This window comes from Onychostruthus taczanowskii, unplaced genomic scaffold, assembly GCF_017590055.1.
Source record: "Onychostruthus taczanowskii isolate IOZ18803 unplaced genomic scaffold, ASM1759005v1 scaffold30, whole genome shotgun sequence".
NCBI lineage: Eukaryota > Metazoa > Chordata > Aves > Passeriformes > Passeridae > Onychostruthus > Onychostruthus taczanowskii.
Window position 1 is genome coordinate 8057914 of NW_024500350.1, and position 23717 is coordinate 8081630.

The window sequence follows — 23717 nt, forward strand, 5'->3', positions numbered from 1 at the left end:
ACAGGGCAGCAATGGTTCTGTGGCCATCTCTCAATCCTGCTCTGCTCAATGGTTAGTCCCTGGCACTTGGAGTTTCGTGTCCTCTGCAGAGGAATTCCATGGGCCAAAGGAGTGGAGTTCCCAGTGTAAAGCTCATGTCCCGTGGCTGCTGCTCCCTGCTCTGCTGGGGATTCCAGCTCTGGCACAGACACGTTGCACAGCTCAATGCTGGGGTGGTTTCTTCCCCTCAGAAAGAGGGAGAAATGTGCTTTTGGAAGCAGCAGAGCCTCCTCATTTCCTGCTGCTCCAGCTGCTGTCCTTTTGCTGGCCAACTCACTGAGCTCAAGCTCCTGTTCCCGGCCTCGGAGCCCAGGCCAGCCCCATTTCTTCTTGCTTCCTTGTGTGCCTGCTGATTCCTGCTCCATTATTCTCACCCAGCACCTTTGTCAGCAGCCCTGGAGCAGCCCTTTCCTCTCCGGGTTCAGATGTCCCCTTCCTCCAGCGCCTCCCGGGCTGCGGTGCCGGGGCGGGCAGTGGGATAAGGGATCCGGCCCTCTCCCACACATTCCACCTTTCCCAGGGCCAGCTCCTCAGCCAGCCTTTGTGACTGAAGCTGGTCTGTCTGCTGGAGACTGTGAGTCCCTTGTGGCAGTGGCGTGTTCTCCTCTGTGCATTGTGCGCACAGAGCGCGCCGATGGGATTCAGCAAATAACAGTGAGAGATTGTGGGAATGTTCTGAGGCCTTTGTGTATCTGCATAAATAGAAACCTCTTAGGCAGGAAATAAAACTTGAGCAATTTATAGCTCTAAATCCTGCCACTTCTGCCTGTGAGAAGCCCCCGGCTCTTTTCTCACGTTGGGAGGGCCTGAGGATGGGGGCAGACTCGGTGAGAGCCAGCGGGTGCAGAGGAGGAAGCGCTGGAAACACTTGGGAACACTTTGGATCTCGCCTGGGCTCAGCTCGTGGCTGGCTGGGCTCTGAAGGTGTCGCTTTGCCTTCCTCCCCCATCTGTGCAGCGGCGGAGCTGGGACCCGCTGGGTCTGCAGGGCACACTGGGGCCTCTGCCTTCCACACCTCCCACTCGGGAGGTGGCACGGGATGGGAAGCAGAGGGCCTCTGGAATTCCTCCAGCAGCTGCCCAGCAGCACCCATCCTCCCCTGTGGTGTCCCTGGGGTGTCTCCCAGTCAGAGGGGCTGCTCCTGTGCAGGGAATGGCACTGCTCCCAGAGCTGTGGGGAACACCTCTCCCTAGCACAGCCCCCTGTGACCTCTCCCTCCTGCTGCACCCCTGAGCTTCCTCCTGCCCCTGGCCTTGGGCTGAGTCCCTGCTCAGGGACTGGGGCGCAGCTGAGGGGATCACAGCTGGGATGGGCTGGAGCTGCAGGGAGCATTGCTGAGGGAATTGCTGGAGGTCTGGGGACTGGAATACCAGAGCTCAACTCTCCCCTCCCAGCAGAAGGACGGCACCTTCGCTGCTGGGGGCTACATGCCCCCGCTCCGCTTCAAAGCCCTGACGCTGGCTGTTGTGTTTGGAACCATGGTCGGAGGCATCATGATCCCGAATGGTGAGTGAGGAGCTGGGAACAAGGGCTGGCTGCTTTCTCTGGTCTCTGCTATTTTTTTTCCTGGCTGGGGTGACCAGACTCACACCCCATCCTGCCCGGGGGCTCTGGCAGCTGTCCCATGCTGCTGCTCTGGCACTCCTGGAAAAGACCTTTGCTGACTTTTCCTCTTCCTCCCCAGTGGAAACAGTCCTGGGCCTGACAGGTGCGACCATGGGAAGCCTCATTTGTTTCATCTGCCCAGCTCTTATTTACAAGAAGATCCACAAGAATGCGCTTTGTTCACAGGTCAGTGCTGATGCTGCTTGACATCCCCCTAAGCCCTCTGCGGAGCCTGGGAGCGTGCTTCATTTGGCTGCAGCACAGAAACTGCTCAGCACCTCCTCCATCCTCCCCCTCCAGTCTGCCCAGTACAGGTGGGAGCTGTTCTGGGTGGGTGTCCACCACTTAGGGATGTACAGACAGTGGCAGAGGTGCTGGCCCAAGCTGGAACCGCCAGCTCTTTTTGTCCCTCCAGCAGCAAGTGAAACAGTAATTTTTTGCATAAAATGCTCCTTCCAGTCCTCCTCGGAGTGGGATTCAGGTTTTGGATCCTCAGAACAGGAAATCCAGGCAGCCTGTAAAACCTTAAAGCCTCACATCCTGACCTGCCCGGGCTGGGTAAAACAAACAGGGCTCCACAATGTGGTTTGTGCTGCCGACCCTCAGCTTTCTGCTTTCAACCAAAATAATAGTAAAAAAGGAACACACACATAGAGGTGTTGCTTCAGGAATTGATTTTCTGAGGGATTGGGGGCGTTCAGAGGCTCTTAGAAGTTTAACTTTTCCTTTTGCTCCAGTTTGAATTGGCCTCCTCAGGGATTGAAACAAAGTGGCTCTTTGCTGGGCTTGATCTCTCTGCTCCTGCAAATACTGTGGGCTGAAATTAACAGGTTTTGGGTTTTTTTCCTAACAATAATTTAATCCACTGCCTTTTTCACAGGCCTCTGTCCCAGCATTTCCAGTCAGGACAGTGCTGGGCTGGAAATAAGGTTTTGGGCACAGTGTGGAGTCAGCAGGGGAGAGCAGCACGTTTTTGTGGGGCCCACAGAGCTGATGGCTTGTTCTCTGCTTAATGACTTGTGGCTTTGCAAACCTATGTGAATTTTTTAAGCAGGGTGTGGTTTTTTTTTTTCTTCCCTGTGCTTTCCCTGACACAAGGAAGTAGTCCAACTTTCCAGCTTTCACTCTGAATTCTGACACTTAGCTCTGAACTTCTTTGAGTGAAACCCCGAGCAGGAGTCTGAATGCCAGCCTGGGTTTTTCAGGGAAACAAAGAGCACTTTCAAGAATTGCTTTCTATTCCGGCTGAGCCAGAGTGTTTCCCTGCAGTGCCTCGAGGCTGCACTCAGGACAGGCTGAGCTCTCAGCCTGGCTGCTCGGGGTGGGACACTGGGGCCCTCACAATGCCTGACCCCAAACCCGGTCACGAGGCTGAGGGAGATGTTTGTCCTGCAGAAATCCCCACAAAGGAGGAAGGGCTTATCTAAAGCATCAGGCCCCGGGTTACTTCTCGAGGGGCTGGCAGCAAGCTGTCCAGCCTTCCCTGAGTGATCCATTGCCTGTCAGGTTTGCATTCCTGCTTGGAGCGAGAACACACCTGCCCGCCCTGCTCAGCACCTCCCCGCCTCCACAGCCCAGCTCAGAGCCCACCCTCTCCTCCCTCTAGGTCTTTGCAAAGGCTCATTTATTCTTTCCCTGGAGCTCTGTCTTTGGTCTCCTCCTTCATTCCTGCACTCCTTTGATCAGGTGCTCCACTCCATCAAAGTCAGCTCCTGAGGAAGGTGGCGGGCGGGGGGAGAATGCCAGCCCTGGGCTCAGCTGTCCTTCCCTTGCTGTCCCTGTCCAAACAGTGTACATGGACGTTCTCCCTCCTTCCCTGCATCAGCTTGAGCCTCTTCCAGAGCAGCAAACCTCATTGCCAGCTTTTACACTTCTCAGGGTTATCTTGGCTCTTGTGCTGCTGAGAACTGGCTGCTTTTATCGGGCCACTTCTGGCACCCAGCAGCGTCCAGTGTGGGGCAGGTGGTGACGTGAAAGGCCAGGTTTTTACAGGAGAGGTGCAAACTGAGGCTACGAAACAGGGATTTTGCACTGGAAGCAGTGAAGAGGATTTCAGGTGGGGGAGGAAAATGGGCAGATGTTTGCTGGCCAGCAAAGGGCTTCTGCTGAGGAACTGGGAAGGACCGGAGGCAAAGGGCTTCTGCTGAGGAACTGGGAAGGATTGGAGCTGCTGCTCAGCTGGGCTGGGCTGGGAGTGCCCTGGTTGGAAGGGTTAGGTTGGAAAGGCAGGTCTCAGAGCAGTTAAAAAAGCCCAGAGTCAGGCACACAGTGCTGTGAGTGAAGCAGGGAGAGTGTTCCCTTTCTTGTGGTTAAGCATCTGTTCCTGTAAAGGTCCATGTCCCGCTGCTCCTCGGGAGCCCCGGTTTGGCAACGCTGCCGTGGGGCGTGTGGGGGTCTGTGAACAGAGTGTGTAACTGCCAGCAGGAAGGTGTTGCCTTCCCAGTGTTGACACAAGCTTGTCCGAGAGGCCCCTCCTAGGGAGGCCGGAGTTGCTGTTGTCCCAGTTGGGGAAGAGGAGTTGCTGGAGGTCAGGAAGTGACCTCTGTGCTCGCTTCTGTGCGGGTGGAAAAGAGATTCCCCTCTGCCCTTCCCTGGCAGCGCAGGGGCCAGCACACCTTCCCCAGCAGCACATCCAGGGGTACAGCCCCCCAAACACAGCATCTCCGAGGAGGGGGCCGGCAGCGACCGGGGCTCTGCATTCCTTCGCCATGACTCCGTCCCTCGGAACGCTCGCTGTCCAGGAGGACAGGGATGGCGTCACGCCACACAAATGCAGCGTGTTTGCTTCCCGTGGCTGCAGGAGAGGGCTGAGCTAATGGCTCTGCTGTGCAGAGCTGGATCATCCTCTGGGAGGGTGGAAGGAGGGCCCAGGGAGCGCGACCGGCCGAGGAAACGGCCGCGTAAACTTCCTCTGCTGAATTCCTGTCCGTGGCTCCCGGGAGATGGGCCCTGGCCCTGCTGAGCTGCCCCAGGGCTTCCCACAGCCTCTCCCCGTGTCTGTGCTCAGAGGGGCTCTGCACAAAGGGCTCTGCTCTCCGTGGGACCGCTGGCTCTGGGGGAGATCCTTCCCCTGGGACCAGAGCTTGGCTCAGACGTGCCTTGCAGTGCTGAGCCTCCCCTCGCTCCAGGGTCTCTGGGTGCTCTGGGGATTGCTGGCTCCTCTGCCTGGATTGGTTCCTTGCAGCCCTCACTCCCGTTCCTTCAGTTGCCTTGGTGGTCCCTTGAGCACAAACCGCCTGCTTTTCCGTGGCATAAGCATCTCCATGGAATTAAGCCAAATGGTGGCCCTCTTTATTCTGGTCTTCATCTGGGGAGGGGGTAGGTGGGGAGCGGGGAGCTGGGTGAGGGCAGCCCAGGGACAGCCCAGCCTGTCTCCGACTGCCACGTGTGCCCGTACCCGCTGCTCCGGGAGCTCGCAGCTGAACTCCAAATGTGCAACAATCAAAGGGGTTTCAATCCGAGGCATTTGAGCCCCTGGTTCCCCACTAAGATAAGAAACAACAAAAATCCTTTTAAAGCATTTAATGTTTTCAGCCGTTTCCTACAGTTCCCTCCTCTCCCACGTTGCTCCTGGTTCCTGTGGCACCAGAATAGATCCTCTTTGTGGAAACGCTCTTCCTCTCCGCTGTTGTTTCTGGAAGGTGCCAGAACAACCTCCCAGGCACAAAATGCATTTGTGCCGGGGCTGTGGATTGTGGGAGGGAGGAAGTGGAGCAGCTCGAGCCCAGGGCAGCAGTGCAGGACCTGCTGACTCGGCGTTTGCCCGGAGGGGGGCTGCATGGCAGGATATCTGCTCTTTGTGCACCCCGGGCAAGGCAGGCAGCACATTCTGCTCCTGTTTCCTCTGCAGCAGCTCTAAGGTCTGGCCTCTGCTCCCTGGCCACGCTGCCCCTGATCCAGAGCTGCTCCACGTCCCGCCAGCCTTTTCCTTCCCCAGGCGTCGGGCTGTCTGCGGGGCGTGCTGGGAACGGGCCCGCCGGGGTCTCCTGGGCCCGGCTCTGACCACGCTGCTCCCTCTTGCTGGGTGACCTCCCTCAGTGGGTGAGGAAAGCATCGGCCCCTCCTCCCCCTCTGGAAGTGCCAGTGTTTTAATTCCTCCTTCCAATTTCACCTCTCCCCTTGATTTGCAGTTTTCTGGCAGCTTCTAGTGGTGAAGTGCTCCCTGTGGCTGTTCCTGGTTTTGCCCACACTGAGAAGCATCTTTTTGTTGTGTTTTTTTGTGAATTGGGATGTAAATCTGCACAGTGAGGACTGGGAGGCATGGATTCATGCAGTGGTTTGGGCTGGGAGGGGCCTTAAACCTCATCCAGTTCCACCTCCTGCCATGGGCAGGGACACCTTCCACTAGACCAGGTTGTCCAAGTGCCATCCAACACTTCCTATGACTCATGTGGAATTAGATCCTTTTGGATCAATTTGTCATCACATAACAAGCTGTAAAAATTCCTTTGCTGCTCATCACTTTCTCCTTTTTGAGGTAGAGAAATTCCAAGAGCCCTTCCCTCCACAGGATCCAGATTCCACCCTTCTATTTTTATCCTGTTTGATCCTAGCTTTCTGGGAATCAGGGAGTCATTTCTCAGCAGCTTCTTGAGTCCTGGGACCAGGACCTGTGTGTGGACATGTTACCCTTGCTTTCAAAACCAAGGATTTTTGAGCAGTTCCCTGGAATGGCTGGGAGCTGTAACCAGGCCAGACTCCTCTGTGCTCAGCCAGACTTGATTTCATGGAGTTCTCATGCTGGGAATACCAGGAAATGAGTCTTTGCAGTAGGACTTGTCTGCCACATGCATTTTCCTATCCCTGTGTCCTGCCCACTCATTTCACTCACTTTTGAGCCCTTCCAAAGCCTTTCTAACAGCTTCCAGCCTCTGAAACAGCTTCCAATCCAACAGCTTCCATTCCCATGGCTCTACACCCAAATAGGAACCTCAGCCAGGAGCAACTGGTTTTCCTGTTTTCTCTGACATTTCTCTTCTCTCCCTACAACGTGTCAATCTGCTGGGCTTGGAATTCTGTGGAGGCACTGTGGGAATGCCGTGGGGAGCAGTCCCCTTGGATGTCCTCTGCTCACTGTCCCTCTGTCCCTCTGTGCAGATTATCCTGTGGATTGGGCTGGGCATGCTGGTGATCAGCACCTACACCACCCTGTCTGCCACCAAGGACACCCCTGTGAGGACAGAAGCAATGGGCTTGGAGCACCTGGACAGAGAGGAGAACAGAATTGACCAGGATTCAGTCAAACTTCCAGGTATGTGCTTGCTGGAGTTGGGTTTCCCAGCCCTGTTCCCAGGTCACCTCTTAAAAAGAAGGAGAAATTTGTTTTCTTCTTAAAGTGTGGTGGAAGCAGAGTAACTTCCAGGCAGCTCCGTGCATCTTCCCAGCTTCCTGGGGCCTTTTCCCAAGAAAAGCTGCGCTTTTGTCTGCTGGAAAAATCTCTGTGACCTCCAGTGGTACATTGTGGGAGTTGTTCTTTTGGGAAGTGAAAGGTGTGGTGCAGGCCTGGGATCCCCTGGAGGGACAGAGCAGGGATCCCTATTTGGGATGAGCACAGTGCCCACCGGGCCCACGGGACTGTTCTCCCCCTGTGCCAGCCCGAGGACCAGCCATCCATCACCCTCAAAGGTAGGGAAATTTATGGGAACTGCCTCTTTTTTCGGTGCTGAGCGTATAAATTTGGCCTAGGCTTTCTCTCTGACAAAGCCTGTGATTATGCCTCAGCTTTGTTTACCGGTTCTTGTTATTTATTATTTGTTTGCTGGGGCTGCTGATGGAATTACGGCCGCTCCTCCCTTTCCCAGCTGCTCCGGAGCAAGGCCGTGGCGTGCAGGTGCCGCCTGACCCCGCGCTGCCCCTCGGCCCTGCCGCGTCCTGTTCCTCTGCTTCACTTTTGTTTCCTTCTGCTCCTGTGGGTCTTTTTTTTTTTTTTTTGCCGGTTGGGGTTTTTTTTTTTTTTTTTTTTTTTTGTTCTTTGGAGGCCTTGAAATATCCTCGTAGAGATTGAGAGCGGAAGGGAGAAAGGGGCTGGCTCTTCTGGAGATTATCCCCCCTCCTGGTTCTTGGCTGGGTTCCTGCCCGGCAGCTTGGAGCGTCTCCCACACCGGTGCTGCTGCCGATAACATTCACTCTGGGCTTGCTCCGTGGTGGAGTTTACTCGTGGTTTACTCAAGGCTGTGTGTGCCTTCCTGGGCAAGCTGATGCTGGTGAACTCCGAGCAAAAGATGCTCCCAATCCCTTAATGGAGCCCTCAGCAGGGCCTGGAGGAGGGATGCGATTGAATTCTTCCGTCTTGGTTAATTTTGGAGCAGTAATGGCCAAAGAACAGCTGCTCCTTTCAGGAGGAATCGCTAATGACACGTGTTCTGACTGGGAAAATAAAAAATCCCATAAAACACGGTGTCTGCAGGAGTTTGCTGAGTCTTCTCCCCTTTCTCGGCGTGAGCCGGGGCGGTGGAGCGGGATGCCAGGCTCTGATCATCCGAGCGGGCCCGGCAGCAGCTCTGAGTGCTGCGGGATTAAATAATCCCACCCGGGAGGAAGGCGGGTTTAGTGCTCCCGGGTCATAAACTTCCCAGGGAGGAGCCCTGCAGTTCCTAGGGAAAGCTCAGCTGTCCCCTGAGGTCCCTCTGCCAATGGGGGCTCCCTCCCCGGGGAGGAGGAAGAGGGGGGAGATGGAGCCGAGCAGAGAAGGGGGACAAGGACCCGCAGGGCGGACGTGGGGCTGCCCCGGGAGAGCCGGCGCTGCGATTCCTTGGATCTGTGCCTCCCTGTGCCTCTGCAGGATGTCGGCTTGACTAGCAATGAGAGGCGTTAAATGGTGCCCTTCATCCCCCGCCGCGGCTCCCCCTCGTCCTCACCCGCCTTGTTTTGCCGAGCAGGAGCTGCCGCCTGGAACGCGGTGCAGCAGCTGCATCCTGTCCTTGCAGGGGCGCAGGATGCGGGCTGGGCCGCCCCCAGCACCTGGGTGCCCTCCGGATGGGCCGAATTCCGCGCCCGGGGCTGCAGCAGGATCCCACGGCTTCTCCCTGGGCACTGCTGCTGGGTGCTCAGCCCCTTCCCCAGGGCACAGTGTGCCTTGTGCCCCTTCCCTGGCTGCAGGGTGCTGCTCCAGGCTCCTTCCCTGGCTGCAGGGTGCTGCTCCAGGCTCCTTCCCTGGCTGCAGGGTGCTGCTCCAGGCTCCTTCCCTGGCTGCAAGGTGCTGCTCCCAGCCCGTTTCCTGGGTGGAGGGCTCTTCCAGACCCCTTCTTTCAGGCACAAGGTGCGTCTGTGCCTTTGGGCCAGAGGGTGCTTAGGGCCCATCCCGCTGCCTTTGCCCAGGGCAGGGGCTGTGGAAGCACATTTCGGCTCCGAGAGGCTGGAAAAACCTGTGAGGAGGGATTTAGTGCCTGCCTGGGACCATTGCAATGATCCAAACCAGGAGCAGGGGGAGAAGGGAAGCTTTTAGGTTGCTAATCATGAAATTTTATGGCAGCCTGGAGAGGCTGCCCCTTCCCTGGCTGCAGGGTGCTGCTCCCAGCCCTTTTCCTGGGTGGAGAGTTCTTCCAGACCCCTTCTTCCAGGCACAAGGTGCATCTGTGCCTCTGGGTCAGATGGTGCTCAACCCTTTTCCTGGGCGCAGGCTTGCTCCGTGCCCTTTGCCGTGCTGCCCCATCCAAGGCAAACTGCAGGGCCTTTCCCCAGCGCTGCCTTCCCCGTCTGCCTCCCGCCTGTCAGCGTGTGAGAGGAGTTTTATTGGCCTCTTTGATGTTGTGGAGCCCAGAACTGGAGAGACTTTCATTAAAGCCCTGCCCCGTGGGCCTGGGGATTATGAATATTAGAACATTGGCCTTTTATGTGAACACGTATTGACCAGCGGCCTCGGAATCGTGTTTTTCCTAACGACACCCAAGTGCCCATTACAGCCCCAGCCTGTGGTGCTGGAGGTTTTACTGTCAGCAGCTCTTCGGGAAAGGGATAAAACCCCTTCCAGCCCCGTCCTGCCGCTCCGCGCCGCGGCTGCGCCTCTGTTAAAAGGTTGCTAAGCTGCCTCTGAAAGCTCAGGAAGGCAATTATCCATTAAAAAAAAAAAAAAAAAAAGCTAATTAGGCAATTTCTCTCCGTATTTAAAGCACCCTCGAGGGTCTCGGGGGGGATTAAGATTTTGTAATATTTTTCAGCTCCTTACTTGATCGTTGCTGCTTCATCTTCCCCCTGCTGTTGTGCAATGTTGGGTAACAAAGCCCTGATTCAGGCTCCTTGTGCAAGAGCCCTTTTCCCGGTGTGCTGGGCACCGTGCTCCAGCCATCCCAGTGTCCTGGGCCATGGGGTGGCCTCTGTTACTTGGACTGGGGCAAAATGTGGGGTTGTGTTTGGCGCATGGCATCCCTGCACTCTCCATCCCTGCATCCGTGTGCTTTGCCCCCCAAAAGCAAGCTGCCCGAGGCAGGCTGGGTCCCTGCTGGCATTCCCCGTCGGAGCAGCCCCGAGATGTGTGGAACGTGGCTCCTGCATCCTGCAGGAACAGCTTGGCTCTGCCGCGGCTCTCCCTGGTGCTTTGTGCGAGCGAGCTTTTAATAGTGCCTGTGACACAGAAAAGGAACCAGCAGCCTCTGGTAATTTGGGTTGGTTTTTACTGCTGGTGCGTCAGGAGACAACTGTGAACTAATTTCAGGGATGCCATTCCATAACCTTGTGAAATCTGGACCCGTTTCGGGGGGAGGGAGGGCTCCTGGAGGCGCAGCTGGGCTGGGGGCTCCCCGGGGAGGGCCTGGCCCTGCCCTGCTCCCGGAGCGGGGCTGCTGGGCACACCCGAGGGCAGCGTTTGCCCCCGGCCCTCTGCCCCGCTTGCTGGGCTCCGTTTTCCTTGGCACAGGCTCCTGGATCTTGCTCCATTTCGTGAGATGAAGGAATTTCAGCAGATCTGGAGCTGCACTGGCACGAGCAGGTCCTGGACCTTGTGTCCCTGGTCAGCCTGGGGTGACCCCCTGGACTGGGAGTGTGTCGTGGAGCTCCTTGTGCTGTCCCTAAGGCTCCCTCTGGACTAGGGGTGAGCACAGCAGGGCCCACCCCGCTGCCTCTGCGCAGGGCAGGGGCTGTGGAAGCACATTTCGGCTCCGAGAGGCTGGAAAAACCTGTGAGGAGGGATTTAGTGCCTGCCTGGGACCATTGCAATGATCCAAACCAGGAGCAGGGGGAGAAGGGAAGCTTTTAGGTTGCTAATCATGAAATTTTATGGCAGCCTGGAGAGGCTGTTGCCAAACCACAACACACCCAGGCACGCACACACACAAATCAGCTGCAGGACGCCCCGGCTTCCCCTCGTGTGAGCAGAGCTGCCGGAGAGCCGGGGGGTCAGAGTGAACCTCTCGGTGCTGCCTTACACCCCGGCCTCTCCTTGGGAGCCAAAAAGCTTTTACAGCCTCTCAGGCCTTGCCTGTAACGTCCAAGGCCGCTCATAAAACACGACGAGGCGCAGCGTTACTGGAAGACGATCCAAAGGGACCTGGAGGGCAAGAAGACAGGCAGAGCCCCAGCAAAACTCTTCCCTGCAAAGCACCCGGAGCCCCGGATGGATTTCCAGGCAGCCTGAGAGGTTGTTAATTCACGCCCTGATGATGAACTTAATTTTGTCTCCCGCTGAGCAAATGATGGCTTCAAGGCAGCTTGGCCTTATTGCGGCGTGGAGACTTTTGGGTTTGTGTTTTGTTTGTGTTTTGGGCTTTTCCTGCATTGTTTGCAGAGCGGGGAACGTGCCTCTGCCTGATTTATGATGGAAGCTGCCAGGGACACTCCCCCAGCAGAGCGGGGCCTCCCCCGGCCCCTCGGGCTGCCCTGGGCCCGCGGGGGGTTCACCTGCTGCTCTGGGCAGGGGAACTGCTGCCTTTAACTCCTCTGGTTCCTGCTGGCAGGGAACCTTCTCCCTTCTTATTTCCTTCCTTTTTATTTTCTCCTCTTTTCCTTGTTATTTTCTCCTCTTTTCCTTGTTATTTCCTTCTCTCTTCCTTTTTTTTCCCTCTTCTCTTCCTTGGTATTTCCCCTTGAGCACCATCTCACTGCTCAGCTCATCGCTCCCATCTGCTGTAGGAACAGCCCTGCCTGTGTTGGGGTTCTCTGGATCCTGCAGTCCCCTCCGACCAGAGCCATCTCCCGCCTCCATGAGCCAATTAACAAGAAACTTTCCTCCAATAGAGTAAATAATTTCTTGCATCAGGGCCAGGATTGAGCTGGGAACATCCGCAGCCGTGCCGAGCGCTCCCCTCCCCGGCCTCGGCCTCCCGCTTCCCAGGGCCCCTGGCCAGGGCTGGGCACTGGTTCCTGCAGCCCAGATTTTCCTGAAAAGGAGGAGTGTCCTGCCCTGACTTGCTGAACCCTGGGAAGTCCCTCAATAGAGAGGGGGACCCTTGGGTACTAGACTTGAATTTCTCAGAAAATCCGAGTCCTTTTCCCCTCCCACCATCACTCCCAAAGCGAAGGAACGCGGAGAGCCGGCCAGCCCCGCTCACGTCCCTCCTCTGGGTGTGGAGCTCCGGGCTGGAGTCCGCGTTTCTGGAGAGGCTCAAGGTCCTGCTGGCACAGATCCCTCTGGGCCAGGAGTTTGTACTTAATTTTTTGCGAATTTTTTTTTGTTCCCCCCCTCCCCAGCTCAGGCAAGGCCCACGCAGCTGAAGTTGTGGCAATCCCTTCTTTCCCATGAGTTCATCTCGTAATAAATCGCACCAGCCCTGCGGAGGGGGAGGAGAAAATGGAAAGATGTTTATAGAATTAATTCCCCAAAGGAAATCACACGGGGGAGGGCGAAGGGGAAAAGAGTTGGGAATTTTTTTTTTTTTTTTGTTACAGAAGATAGATTTTTTTTTTTTAAGAGTTTGTTGGATGGAAAAAAATCTGCAGAACAACTTCACTGCTGGGAAACAATTTGATTTCCTTCTCTGCTGCTCTCCAAAGGAAGAGCTCACTCCCTGTGTGGGTTTTCTGCCATGCTGGGGGTGGAAGGGACCCTTCCCATCCCATGGAATGTGCAAAAGATTCCATGTGGAATATGCTGGTCATATCAGTGCTGAACACAACGACTGGTTTGACTGGGATGTGTCTTCCAAAAACATTCCATCTCTTTGAGGGCAAGGTGGGGGGAAACTCCCCCTTCTCCCTCAGGAGTTTCCCCTAATTAATGCCTGTTTAATCCCCATCCTCAAAACTTTTGCGGAAAAAGGAAACCTCCCCACCCCTCCTCTGAGATTCATCTGAAGGGCTGTGGGAGCACACGGGCACTAAAAGGGGGAAAAAATCAAAATAAAGGAGGTTTTAAGACGTTTCACAGCAAACAGCAGCGGGGGGGTGGGAGCTGGGCTGGAGCCCAGCTCGGGTTCTGGCGTTGGGGGGGTTCTGAGCTGGATCGCAGCTCTGCCTCTTCCAGTGCCGGGGGATCCGGGTCTGGATTCCAGCTCGGTCTCTCCCGGAGCCGGGGGTCTGGGGCAGGGAGCCGGGGGGATGCTACCATCTGGTGGCACTGGCTCGCAGCAGCAGGCGGCTGCATTCCTGCTCCATTCCTGCTCCATTCCCGTTCCATTCCCGTTCCATCCCTGCTCCATCCCTGCTCCATTCCTGCTCCATTCCCGTTCCATCCATGCTCCATCCTCTCTCTACCCTCTCTCTATCCCCACCCCATCCCCTCTCCATCCCTGCTCCATCCCTGGCTCCATCCCTGCTCCATCCCTGCCACGCTTCCCTGCCGGCAGCTCCATAAAAACCCACAACAGTGAAAAAAAAATAGATGACCCCAGAACAAAATCTCTCCCCCAGCCCCACCGTGCTGAGGCTGGAGGGAAATCAGCAGCTGGGCTGGGTGGGTGAAGGGGATTGGGACAGACACAGCAATTCCCAGATCACACTCCTCATCCCTGTCCCCATCCTGTGTTTGCAGAGCAGAACCCAGTGGTGGAGGAGCCCGAGGATGACCGTGATAAACCCAAAGTGCCTGAGGAGAAGGAGGAGATGGAGCAGCCACAGATCAAGGTGCCCGTGCAGGTGCCCAAGAGGGAGGAGGAGAGAGGAAAAGTGGAAGAGAAAGTGCAGCTGGACCGTCCTGATCAAGGTAAAGGTGATCCTGGGAAAGGGAGCTGGACTGGGAGCTGGGGCTGTGTGTATGTTGTTGGACTCTGAGACAGAGATCCTGAACTGTCCTTACCCTCCCCTCAGCCAGCTCCGTGGTGGTATTGGTGGATTGAAGGTGATTTAGTGTTTGATGCTCTGGATGTTCGTTGGGAATGTGGCCTCCAGATGAGGGAGAGAAGACAGGGCTGGACAGGGCAGCATGGAGCTGGGTGTACTGGGAACCTGCTGCCTCTGACCCTGCCTGTTCCCCCAGGGATTGCTGTGCCCGTGGGGGAGGCTCATCGCCACGAGCCCCCAGTCCCACATGATGAGGTGGTCGTGGACATGGGGCGGGAGCGGGAGGAATCCAGCGAGAACAAAGTGGCTCCCGGAGCAGCCAACGACCGTCTGCTGGAGGAGCCAGCCAGGCTGAAGCCCCAGAAGGAGGCAGTGGGCCCAAAACAAGGGAAGGAGGTGGTTGCTGAGAACCAGAAGCAGGGAGGGACCGGTGGGCCCGTCCCAAATCTGGAGAAGGTCCTGGAGGCAGCGGTGCAGCAGAGGGGAAGGCCACCCTACAAGGAGCTGGAGCCAGGGGAAGCCAAGCTGGAAGCCAAGGCACAGGCGGCCGTGCTGGATGGTGACACTGCCGAGGCTGCTAAGCAGGACCTGTCACAGCTCCAGCTCCCCAGGAAAGCAGAGGAGGCTGCAAAGTCTGTGGAGAAGGAAGCAGACCCTGGTAAGCTCCTTTCACGACAGCTCATCTGAGCAAGCTCTTCTGGGCCTACAGTGCCACTGGAGTTGGGACAATTTGGTCATTTTCATCTCCATCCTGGTGCTTCCTTTTAACTCCATGAGTGGAGCACGTGAGTGAGCACAGCCCCTCCGGCAGCTGCTGCGGGAAGGGAGGAATCTGGTGGCTTTGACAGCTACTGCAAGAGCTGTCAAACAGTTGTTCGCCACCCGCCAAAATGTCAGGTGCCGTGCTGTTCCTGCACGGCTCCCAAATCACCGGGGACACAGAGCCGGGAGATCTTGACAGGGAACACATTGCCAAGTGCCCGTCTAAAAGCCAGTTAGAGCTGTTCTTGCATGTTAATTGGCCGAGGTAGTTAGTGCTGGCTCGCTGCCACCAGGCATGGGATTGTTAAATATTGGGTTTATTACTTCCCTCGCAGCCGTCGGGTTGGAAGCAAACGGTGCCGGGATGGCGTGGAGGCGTTTTAGGGAACATCTGCACTGACAGCAAAGCTCTGTCTTCCTTTGCAGGTGAGAAGCAGGAGCTGCCCCTCCCGGAGAGAGCAGAACTGCTGGAGAACCAGAACACTGAGGAGAAACAGGAGAAGGCAGGGGGTGAGTGTGTGTCCCTGGGGCGTGCAGGGACGGGTCTGGATTTCCCCAGATCCCTCTCTGTGGGAGGATGGTGTCTTGAGGCCACAGCCCCTGCATAGCATCAGGTCTGTCCCATCTCTGACACACCTGGCAGGGCCACTTGAGGACCTGAGTCATGCTGGCACCTGGGCGCAGCTGCTCCCTGATGTTGGAGCCCTGGGGAGAGGGAGACAGGAGTGAAACTGCTCTGGCAGCACGGCGGGAAGGGCGTGGGCAGGGGCACACGGGGACACCTGAACACATCACAGGGAAAAGCTCCTTCCCCTCAAGGCCCCTGCTGCTCTGCCCCTGGGGCATCAAAGCTGCAAAGCCCTTCCTCAGGCTGAGCTCCTCCCTCCAACCTCTGCCTGGCAAAGGGAGGTTGGAGCCTGAGCTTGGGCTTGTGTGCAGGTCCCTTGCTCTCCTGTCCTCTTCCAGCTTCCTTCCCTCTCTCCTGGCAGGGTTTGCGGAGTCAGATCTTCCTGCAGGGAGAGCCCTTGCAGCCCATCCAGAGCTGACATGATTTCTGAGGGCTTTGGGTCACAGGGGTTTTACTTTCTCTGTCTTTTTCCCCTTTTCCAGAAGCAGGGCCAGCAAAACTGCTGGACCACAACGTGCTGCTGCAGGTGATCAAGGAGCAGCAGGTGCAGCACAAGCAGCTCCTGGACCAGCAGGCAAAGCTGCTGGCAGTGATCGAGGAGCAGCACAAGGAGATCCACCAGCAGCGGCAGGAGGAGGGGGCAGAGGAGAAGCCAAAGCCAGGTAAGGACGTGTCCAGGGAGCAGGACCTCTCCAGAGAGTGCTCACGGCTCAGAGCGACTCTAAAATCAAACTGGGAGAGATCTGAACTCCTTTGGCACGTGGCAAAGTCCACTTGCACAGCCATTTCTGTAGGGGTAACCCACAGCTCTGCTCTGCCTCCCGTGCGGCCTCATCTCGTGTCTCACAGGATGTGGTGGCAGGAGAAGGGAATGTCCTGAGAAATCCTTTTCCATGTGGGTTTTGTCCTGCAGCAGAAGCACAGCTGGAGCCTGCCGTGCCCCTCTCCAGGAGCAGGGAGGACGAGGGCCTCGGAGCCAAGGGAGACACGGCCGGGAAGGTGCTGAGCAAGGAGCAGCCAGGCCAGCAGCCCCCCGATTCCACCAAGCAGCACAGGCACATGGTGGGGAAGCTGGAAGAGGTTGGGCAGAGGCGTGACATTCCTGTGGCTGCTCCCAAGGAGCGGAAGGTGCCGCTGCAAGAGAATGAAAGAGCTGTTAAGAATCCCGTGGAGAACCGGGATCTCCTCCACGGGGATGCCCAGCGTGTTCCAGCAGCCAGCAACCACCTGGAGAAAAAGGCCTTGGCAGAGGATTTGGGAGGAGAACGTGAAGCCAAAGCTGGAAGAGATGTCCACCAGAAGAAGAATTTCCTGAAACCCGTGGAAGCAGCTACAGCTCCCATCCAAAGAGAACAGCCGGGGGCTGCCAAAGTTCAGGGAGTAGCAGGAAAGAGTTTGGAAAGAGACTCAGGAACAGACCTTAAAGCCAAAACTCTGAGTCAGGTGGAGCCCAAGGACCTGGCAGTGGTGCCGGACTCTTCCAGTAACAGGAATGTGGCAGTGAGGGAGCAGCCCCCCCGGGAGAGGGAGCGGCAGAGGGGGGCGCCGGCCGAGGGAGCGGGCGGGCGGCAGCGGGACCCGCCTGGCCACGGGCACGGGAAGGAGGAGGAGCCCCGGGAGGAGCCGGGGGGCCGGCAGGGCCGTGGGGGTGGGGGTCCCTCCAATGGCGACCCTCAGGATGCTCCAGCAGGGAAGTCTGAGAAAGGAGCGGCCGCCCCCAGGGATCCGGAGCGCGATGTGAAACCCAACCGGGAGCTGAAGCTGCAGGGGGGCCTGGACCTGCGCCGCAGGAGACGGGACCTGCTGCCTCCCGAGCAGGAGGAGGATGGGCAGGAGGAGGCGGCTGCAGCAGGAGCAGGGGGGGTCCTGATCGGCCTGAACCCCCTTCCCGACGTGAAGGTGAACGACCTGCGGAGCGCGCTGGAGACGCGGCTGAGCCGGGTGGCCGAGGGCGCGCAGCACCTGGTGCGCAGCCGCCACATCCAGCAGGTGACACAGGACAGGAGCCCGTGACGGGGAAGGCTCGGCCTCACTGAGCGTGGAGAGGGCTAAGCCAGCTGCACTTTGCTGGACGCAGTGCTGGGATGCACAGGATCTCCTGGGATCCCTGAGCACCACCCTGGGGGCTTCCAGCAGCACCCCCAGTGTGTGCCTGCGGGTGGCCAAGGAGATGGTGGCACTGGGAGTGACATTCCTGCTGTCCCCTGCCTTGCAGAGCTGCCATCCACGTCGGCTCCCTGCCAGGCCGCTGCTCCGAGGACCTTTTCCAGCATCTCATTCACATCAAATTGCCTTCTCCAAGCATCTCCCAACTCCTCCCAGAAGCAGGAAGGGGCTCCATCGCCCCGGCTGTGCCGAGGGGACCTGGGATCCATCCACACCTCGGGAAGGGCTTTGCCCCAGAGAAGCCGTGAGCTGTGGAGCAGCAGAGCCAGTGCTCCAGTGCTGGGCTGGGAGCAGAGCCTCCTTTGTTTGGGCCACAGTGGTGGTTTAGGAACCTCATTTAGTAGAAACGCTGCCTTAACTGGGCACAACTCCTGTTGTGCTGCTTCTCTCCCAGGGATGGGGTTCCTTGGCCACACACGGGGGTCACACAGAGCTCTGTCCCCACTGCCCTCCCTGGGTGCTCCCCTCTGCTCTCCAGCTCCACTTCCCCTCTCAAAAGTGCATTAAGAAGCTCAACTTCCCCCCAGCCCAGCTTGATTCTTCTGCCAGAGGTGAGTGGTCTGGGAGAAAGCATGGCAGAGCCAGGTGGATCCAGGGGCTCCACCTCCCTCTGCCTGTGTTCCGTGTGCTCTTCCCAGCCTCCCCCCGCCCTGTTCTGCATCCAGACAGGTCCCTGCTCCACCTCCACCTGGGAATTTGTTTGGTGAGGGAGGAAGGGAGGAGCTTCCCCAAGAGCTCTGTGTTGTTTCAGGCTCCCAGGGACTCATCCCTTGGGTTTTTTTGGGTTTTGAGTTTTTACACCCTGACCTGTGAATGTACAGAATTCAATCCCAAAGCTCTCCCTAGAACGGCTGAGAATTCCCAGCCTGGTTCCCTCAGACCTCATCACTGTGGTGGGTTTTATATCCCGACCTCTAAATGTCTTTGGCGACCTCGAGTCTGTGTCCAGTGGGACCCTGCACAGCTGGGACGGGGTGGGGCTGTCCCTGCCTGGTGCTCCCGGGGTGTCACAACCCAGAGTGACAGGGAAGCGACCTGGGGAGTCCTTTGGGAAGACCCCCGGGAACACTGTGGCCTTAAACCCCCTGAACCCAACGAGCTTCTCCATTAACGCTGTCGTCAAGCACAAGCAACAGGGCCGGGAGGCAGGGACGGCTCCAGGGCTGCCCCGGGGAAGGGATCCGCCTGTTTGTTGTTCTCTGTGTGAACAGAAGGGACCAAAGATGCTCCTGGCATCATTCCTGCTCCTGGGAATGGCGTGGGCACCCCGAGCTGGGCTGGCAGCTGCCTTGTTCCGCCGGGATCGGCTCCCCCGGGGCGGGTGGAACGCTGGCATGGAGAGCCCGGGGCGCGGGCTGAGCCCATCAATAAAATAAGCTGAAGCATTCCGATCTGAATTCTTTTTTTAATAAATTAAAACAGATCTGTGACCCTCACCCAGCCCGGGGCTGCACCTCCTCCGGGCCGGAGCGGGTGGGCAGCTCCGGGACCGGGGGCATTCCGTCATTTGAGGACAAACCGGTGGTTCGAGAGGGTTTAATTCCCCACGAGCGTCTCCAGGCAGGGGCAGCTCCGGGGTCACTTCGGCGTCGCCTTTGCCTGCAAAGAGCCGCGGTCAGGACGGGCCGAGGCCGCCGCCCTCCGCCAGCACCGGGATGGGGCCTGGCACGGGGACCGGGAGCGGGACAGGGCCGTACCGCCCGGGCGAAGCACTCGCGCAGCGCCCGGAACTCCTCCAGGCACGTGTCCCGCCGCAGCTCCGCCGGTCCCGCCGCCGCCGCCGCCACGCACCGCCCGTAGGCCGCGGCCTGCGGGAATCACACGGCACGGGAGCGGGGGAACATCGGGACCCGCCGGGCCCGGAGCCGCCCCCTGTGCCTCCCCCCGGGCCCCACCTGGTCCCCGCAGGCCGCCAGCGCCGCCGGGAAGCGCCGCAGCCGCGCCCGCGCCCGCAGCCACACTCCGCGCCCCGACATCCCCTCACCGCACGGACGCCGCCATGCCCGGGCAGCCGCGATTGGCTGCCCGCCCCGCTCGTCACGCACCGCACTCGCCTATTGGGCGGGACCGCCCTAAGCCACGCCTATTTAATTGGTCATTCGGCGCGGGCGGCTCTGATTGGTGGAAATGCCGGTTGTTTACTTCCCGCCTCCTTCAGGCGTCAACCTCATGAGGCTCTTCCGCCTGGAGCCCCGCCCTCCCTCACCGATGATTGGTTAAGTGGCAGAGCTTCGCCCTCTCATTGGTGGAAAGTAACTTCCGCGGGGCGGTTCCCTGACGCCGCCGAGGGAGCGGGCAGGGCCGGTGCCGGCAGTGTCATGGCGGCGCCGCTGCGGGACCGGCTGAGTTTCCTGAGCCGGGTACGGACCGGGGCTTTTGGGGGGTGCGGGGGGGGCTGCCGGGGCGTGACGTCACTGCTCACCTGCGACGTCATCGCTGCATCCCCGCACTCGCTTCTGCAGCGGCCTCACACAGCCCTGACTGGGCCGGGCCTGCCCCGGGGCCTCGGTCCAGTCCCCAGCACCGGGGTTCGGGGCGGGTCCGCTCCCTCTCACGCCGCCCCCTCCTCCTCCAGCTGCCGGTGTTGCTGCGGGGCACGGCCGACGACGACACCCCGTGCCCCGGGTACCTGTTCGAGGAGATCGCCAGTATCCTTCGGGGAGCCGGGGGGGCGCGGGGCAGGGGCGTTCCCCGGGAGAGGGAGGGGTCCCGGGGCCGGGGGAGCTCCCCGGGGCTGCTCCAGGCCGTGGTGGGCTTTGGAGGCCTGCAGGGCCGGGTGGGGCAGCTGTGGGACTGTGGGCCCTGGCTGGGAGCCTGTGGAGGGGCTGAATTCCTGGCACTCGGGGGCTGCTGCTGCCCTCCGATCCCGGCTGCATCCCTAACCCGTCCCTAGAGATCTCCCACGAGTCCCCCGGCAGCAGCCAGTGTCTGCTGGAGCATCTCCTCACACGGCTGCAGAGCAGCTCCTGCCACGTCAAGTTGAAGGTGGGTCCGTGCTGGGAGCACTGGGGGGCGATGGGATGGACCCCCCTGCTCCAGGGAGGGCAGCTGTGACTTGTCCTTGCCCCCGAGGCAGGTGCTGAAGATCCTGCTGCACACCTGCTCGCAGGGCTCGCCCCAGTTTGTGCTGCAGCTGAAGAGGAACGCCAGCTTCATCCGGGAGGCTGCAGGTAACCCCACGGCCTGGGGGGACGTGGCAGAGCAGCAACAGCCCCACGGGGGGCTGGAGACCCCAGAAGGGCTCCTGCTGTGGGGGCTGTGCCAGGAGCAGGGTCCTACCCCACCTGCGAGCGTCCCTCACCCTCCCCTCTGTGTCTGCAGTGTTCTCCGGGCCCCCAGACCCCCTCCACGGCAACAGCTTGAACCAGAAGGTGCGGGCGGCCGCACAGGTGGGTGCTGGAGGGACAGGGCAGCCCCCAGCCCCCTGCTCGGGGGGCTCTGGGGCTCCCAGCACTGCCAACACTCCTCTCTCTCTGTGTCTCTCCGTCCCACAGGACCTGGCCAGCATTCTGTTCTCGGATGCGCCGCTGCCGCAGCCCCTGGCGCTGCCCGCCCGGCCCCCGGCCCCCGCCGGTGAGCACAGCCCCCCCGGGCCGGGCCCTCGCTCAGGGGGACAGGGACACAGCAGGAAACGGGAGCCCTGAGTGCCTGTGCCCCCCCTGACATTCCCTGTGCCTCCCCAGGGATGGGCTCCAGCCCCAGCCCCTGTGGCTCCCTGCAGGGATTCGGCTTCAGCAGTGACAAGAGCGGCTCCGGTGAGTCCTGGCCGGGCCCTCACTGGGTCCTTTCCTGCTGGGAGCTGGGGCAGGGCTGGGGGGGTCACTCTGTGCCTCGTCCTCTGAGCTCCCAGAGCTCCCTCACCCCCTTTCCCAGCCTGGAGCTGGGTGTTGGGGTGATCCCGTGGGGGTGGGCTCCCGGGGTTCTCCCAACATCCCAGCCTCTCGCAGCTTCCACAGGAGAGGCCCTGCTGAGCAGCCTCCAGCGGGCGGCCGAGGCCGTGGCCCAGGCCGTGCTCCCGGCACCGGGGGGGCCCCGGCAGCTCCGTGGGGACCTCCCCGAGGACACCTACGAGCCCGTCCGAGCTCCATCCCCCGCCAGCAGCCCGGCCCTGCCGCCCCCGACCCCTCCCGCGCCACGCACGTCCCGAGGTGGGTCCTGCCCGGGGAGTTTGGGGGGTCCCCAGCCCTCATGGGGGGTTTGGGGATCCCAGCTGAGCAGCGCTGTCCCTGCAGTGAGCCACCAGCCGGGGCTGCCCGGGGGCGGCTGGGAGGAGGCAGACAGCGGGCACAGCTCCCGGGAATCCTCGCAGGGCCACGAGCGGAGCCGCGCCTCGGACTCGGGCAGCAAATCCGGCAGCGACAGCCGCTCCGGGGCCAGCCGGGAGCTGAGCCACGGGGCCGACAGGTGAGAGGGGCCCGGGGGTTCCTCTGCCCTGGGACTGGCCCAGGAGCACTCTCAGGAGCGCTGCCCTCGCTTTCCACACCACGGATCCAGAGTGCCCCGGCACCGCTGGCTGTGTTCCACCAGGAGTGTTCGTCCTGCCGGCCGTGGGCGGGCAGAGCTGCCCAGGGTGGGGGTCCCTGTGTGCCAGGGGTGTGCAGGGACCCCAGGAGGAGTAAGCAGGTGGCTCCTGTCCTCACGAGGTGTGTCCCCAGCAGGGTGGATGCTGACAGCCCGGGTGACTGCCGCAGGGAGCTGAGCCTGGTGTCGGGACTGACGCGCGGGGCCAGGGTCTTCCTCACCAGGGAGGAAGCTCATCACTTCCTCAAGGAGTGAGTGTCAGAGGCGGGTGCTCCCTGGGGCTGGGGGGGCTTCTGGGGCAACCTGAGCCCTTCCCTGGCTGCCCAGGCCTGGACTGTGGGATGGGGAGGGGCTGCAGGTGACTGTGACCCCATCCCTGTGCAGGTGTGGGCTCCTGAACTGTGAGGTGGTGCTGGAGCTGCTGGGCCGGGCGCTGGAGGATCCCAGTGACAGCGTCCGCATGGTGAGTGAGCTCAGGGGGCTCCCCTGGGAGGGCTGGGGGTGTTTGGGGGCCTGCCAGGCTCAGCTGCCCTTTCCTACAGAGGTCCATGTGTGCCATCTCTGCCCTCGGCTGCTCTGACCTGCTCTCCCCAGAGCAGATCTTTGCCGTGACACAGCAGCGCCTGCAGCACCTCAGCCAAGGCAGCCCTGGGCCTGTGGCCAACCGAGCAACAAAGGTGACTCTGGGGACATCCCTGTGCCCAGTCCCTTGGGTGGGGGCTCCTGGCACAGGTTTGACAGCCCTTGGGGACACACAGCCCTTGGGAATGGCTCAAGGAGGGGTGGGTGGTTTGGCCGCCTTTCCCAGGGCGGGGTGATGCTCCCTCTGAGCCCCGGGAGGGGACACGGGGGACAGTCCCTGTGCCTGGGAGGAGGTGCCAGGCTGAGCCCCTTGGCCGATGCCGCTCACTGTGCCCACCCCTGTCCCAGATGCTGCGGCAGTTCGAGGCCCTGTGCCGGGCCCAGCCCTCCCCGAGGGCCCCACGCCCACCCTCGGCCCCCTCGGCGGGCTCGCCCGGGGACCTGCTCATGGACATCCCGGCCGTGACCAGCGGCACCTTCCTGACGCCCCTGAGCCCGGCCCCGACCCCCGCGGCCCCCGCTGAGGAGCCGGGGGTGGCATCGGAGCCCCCCGGGCAGCCCGGGGCCGCGGTGCCAGCCTGTCCCTGCGGGCAGGGCGGGGGCAGCAGGCTGGCAGGGGACACGGCGGCCCCCGGGCTGTCCCTGTTCGCCGGCATGGAGCTGGTGGCTCCTCCCGGCACGGTGCTCCGGCCGCGCTCGCCGCCGGTGGAGCCACGGACGCCGTCCCGGCCCCAGGACGGGGGCACGGACACGGAGGGCACCCTGCAGCCATCGGCCTTCCCCTTCCTCAACATGTAGCTGCTGTCGGGCCCCGGGGGCTGCGGGGGCTCTGCCCCCCTCCCCGCGGGGCCTGCGCTGTCCTGGTGCCTCGGGGACATGGTCTGCAATGGCCACAGGGCTTCCATCAGGTGACAGCGTCCCTCTCGCTGGCTGTGGCGTTCCGGGACAGGCAGAGTGGCACGGCTCCTTGCTCCTCTGAGCTGGACAGGGGTGTGGGACACGCTGGGACTGAGCTGGGGGTGCTTTGGGGACCCCAGCATGGCCATGGGTGCTCTTGGGTGGCAGGGGGTGGGGTGGGAGAAGGTGCCGTCCCCACGGGGCCGGGACCCACCAATAAACCCCACTCGGGTCTGGGAACGTGTGACTTCTTCCTGCGCCGCTGATGGAGCCTGGCCCGTGGCTCCTCCTGGCCCGCAGCCCCACATTTTCCTACAGCCCCATGGCCCCCCAACAGCCGCACAGCTTTCCGATGCTCTCCCCCATGCTA

The 23717-nt window shown here is 60.3% G+C and overlaps 3 protein-coding genes across 5 annotated transcripts in view; 2 read left to right on the forward strand and 1 right to left on the reverse strand.

Moving 5' to 3' along the window:
- Positions 1 to 18732, forward strand: part of SLC38A10 (solute carrier family 38 member 10) — a 30119-nt gene extending 11387 nt beyond the window's left edge. The window contains exons 9-16 of one of the 2 annotated variants that reach the window (XM_041409050.1): positions 1434 to 1545; positions 1724 to 1830; positions 6742 to 6895; positions 13544 to 13714; positions 13988 to 14449; positions 14980 to 15063; positions 15664 to 15843; positions 16095 to 18732. In XM_041409050.1, the coding sequence (XP_041264984.1) occupies positions 1434 to 1545; positions 1724 to 1830; positions 6742 to 6895; positions 13544 to 13714; positions 13988 to 14449; positions 14980 to 15063; positions 15664 to 15843; positions 16095 to 17194 (2370 nt within the window). In that variant the 3' untranslated portion in view covers positions 17195 to 18732. The remainder of the gene's footprint in view (positions 1 to 1433; positions 1546 to 1723; positions 1831 to 6741; positions 6896 to 13543; positions 13715 to 13987; positions 14450 to 14979; positions 15064 to 15663; positions 15844 to 16094) is intronic. The other variant, XM_041409051.1, reaches the window with a different exon arrangement.
- Positions 18733 to 18736: 4 nt separating this feature from the next.
- NDUFAF8 (NADH:ubiquinone oxidoreductase complex assembly factor 8) lies at positions 18737 to 19388 on the reverse strand. Its single transcript, XM_041409087.1, has 3 exons — positions 19243 to 19388; positions 19045 to 19155; positions 18737 to 18946 (listed from the first exon to the last, which is right to left on the reverse strand). Exons 1-3 carry the CDS (start codon positions 19321 to 19323, stop codon positions 18926 to 18928), a joined length of 213 nt encoding a protein of 70 aa, XP_041265021.1. The 5' UTR covers positions 19324 to 19388; the 3' UTR covers positions 18737 to 18925.
- A 250-nt stretch (positions 19389 to 19638) lies between these two features.
- Positions 19639 to 23662, forward strand: TEPSIN (TEPSIN adaptor related protein complex 4 accessory protein). Of its 2 annotated transcripts, none has more exons than XM_041409071.1 (13): positions 19639 to 19707; positions 19923 to 19995; positions 20241 to 20332; positions 20424 to 20517; positions 20669 to 20736; positions 20842 to 20920; positions 21031 to 21102; positions 21295 to 21495; positions 21580 to 21751; positions 22003 to 22119; positions 22253 to 22331; positions 22411 to 22545; positions 22799 to 23662. In XM_041409071.1, the coding sequence occupies exons 1-13, from the start codon at positions 19666 to 19668 to the stop codon at positions 23246 to 23248; spliced, it is 1674 nt and encodes a 557-aa protein (XP_041265005.1). In that variant the 5' UTR covers positions 19639 to 19665; the 3' UTR covers positions 23249 to 23662. The 2 variants fall into 2 exon arrangements, with proteins under 2 accessions (XP_041265005.1, XP_041265006.1); XM_041409072.1 differs by having other exon boundaries at positions 22006 to 22119; positions 22799 to 23661.
- The last annotated feature ends 55 nt before the right edge of the window (positions 23663 to 23717 follow it).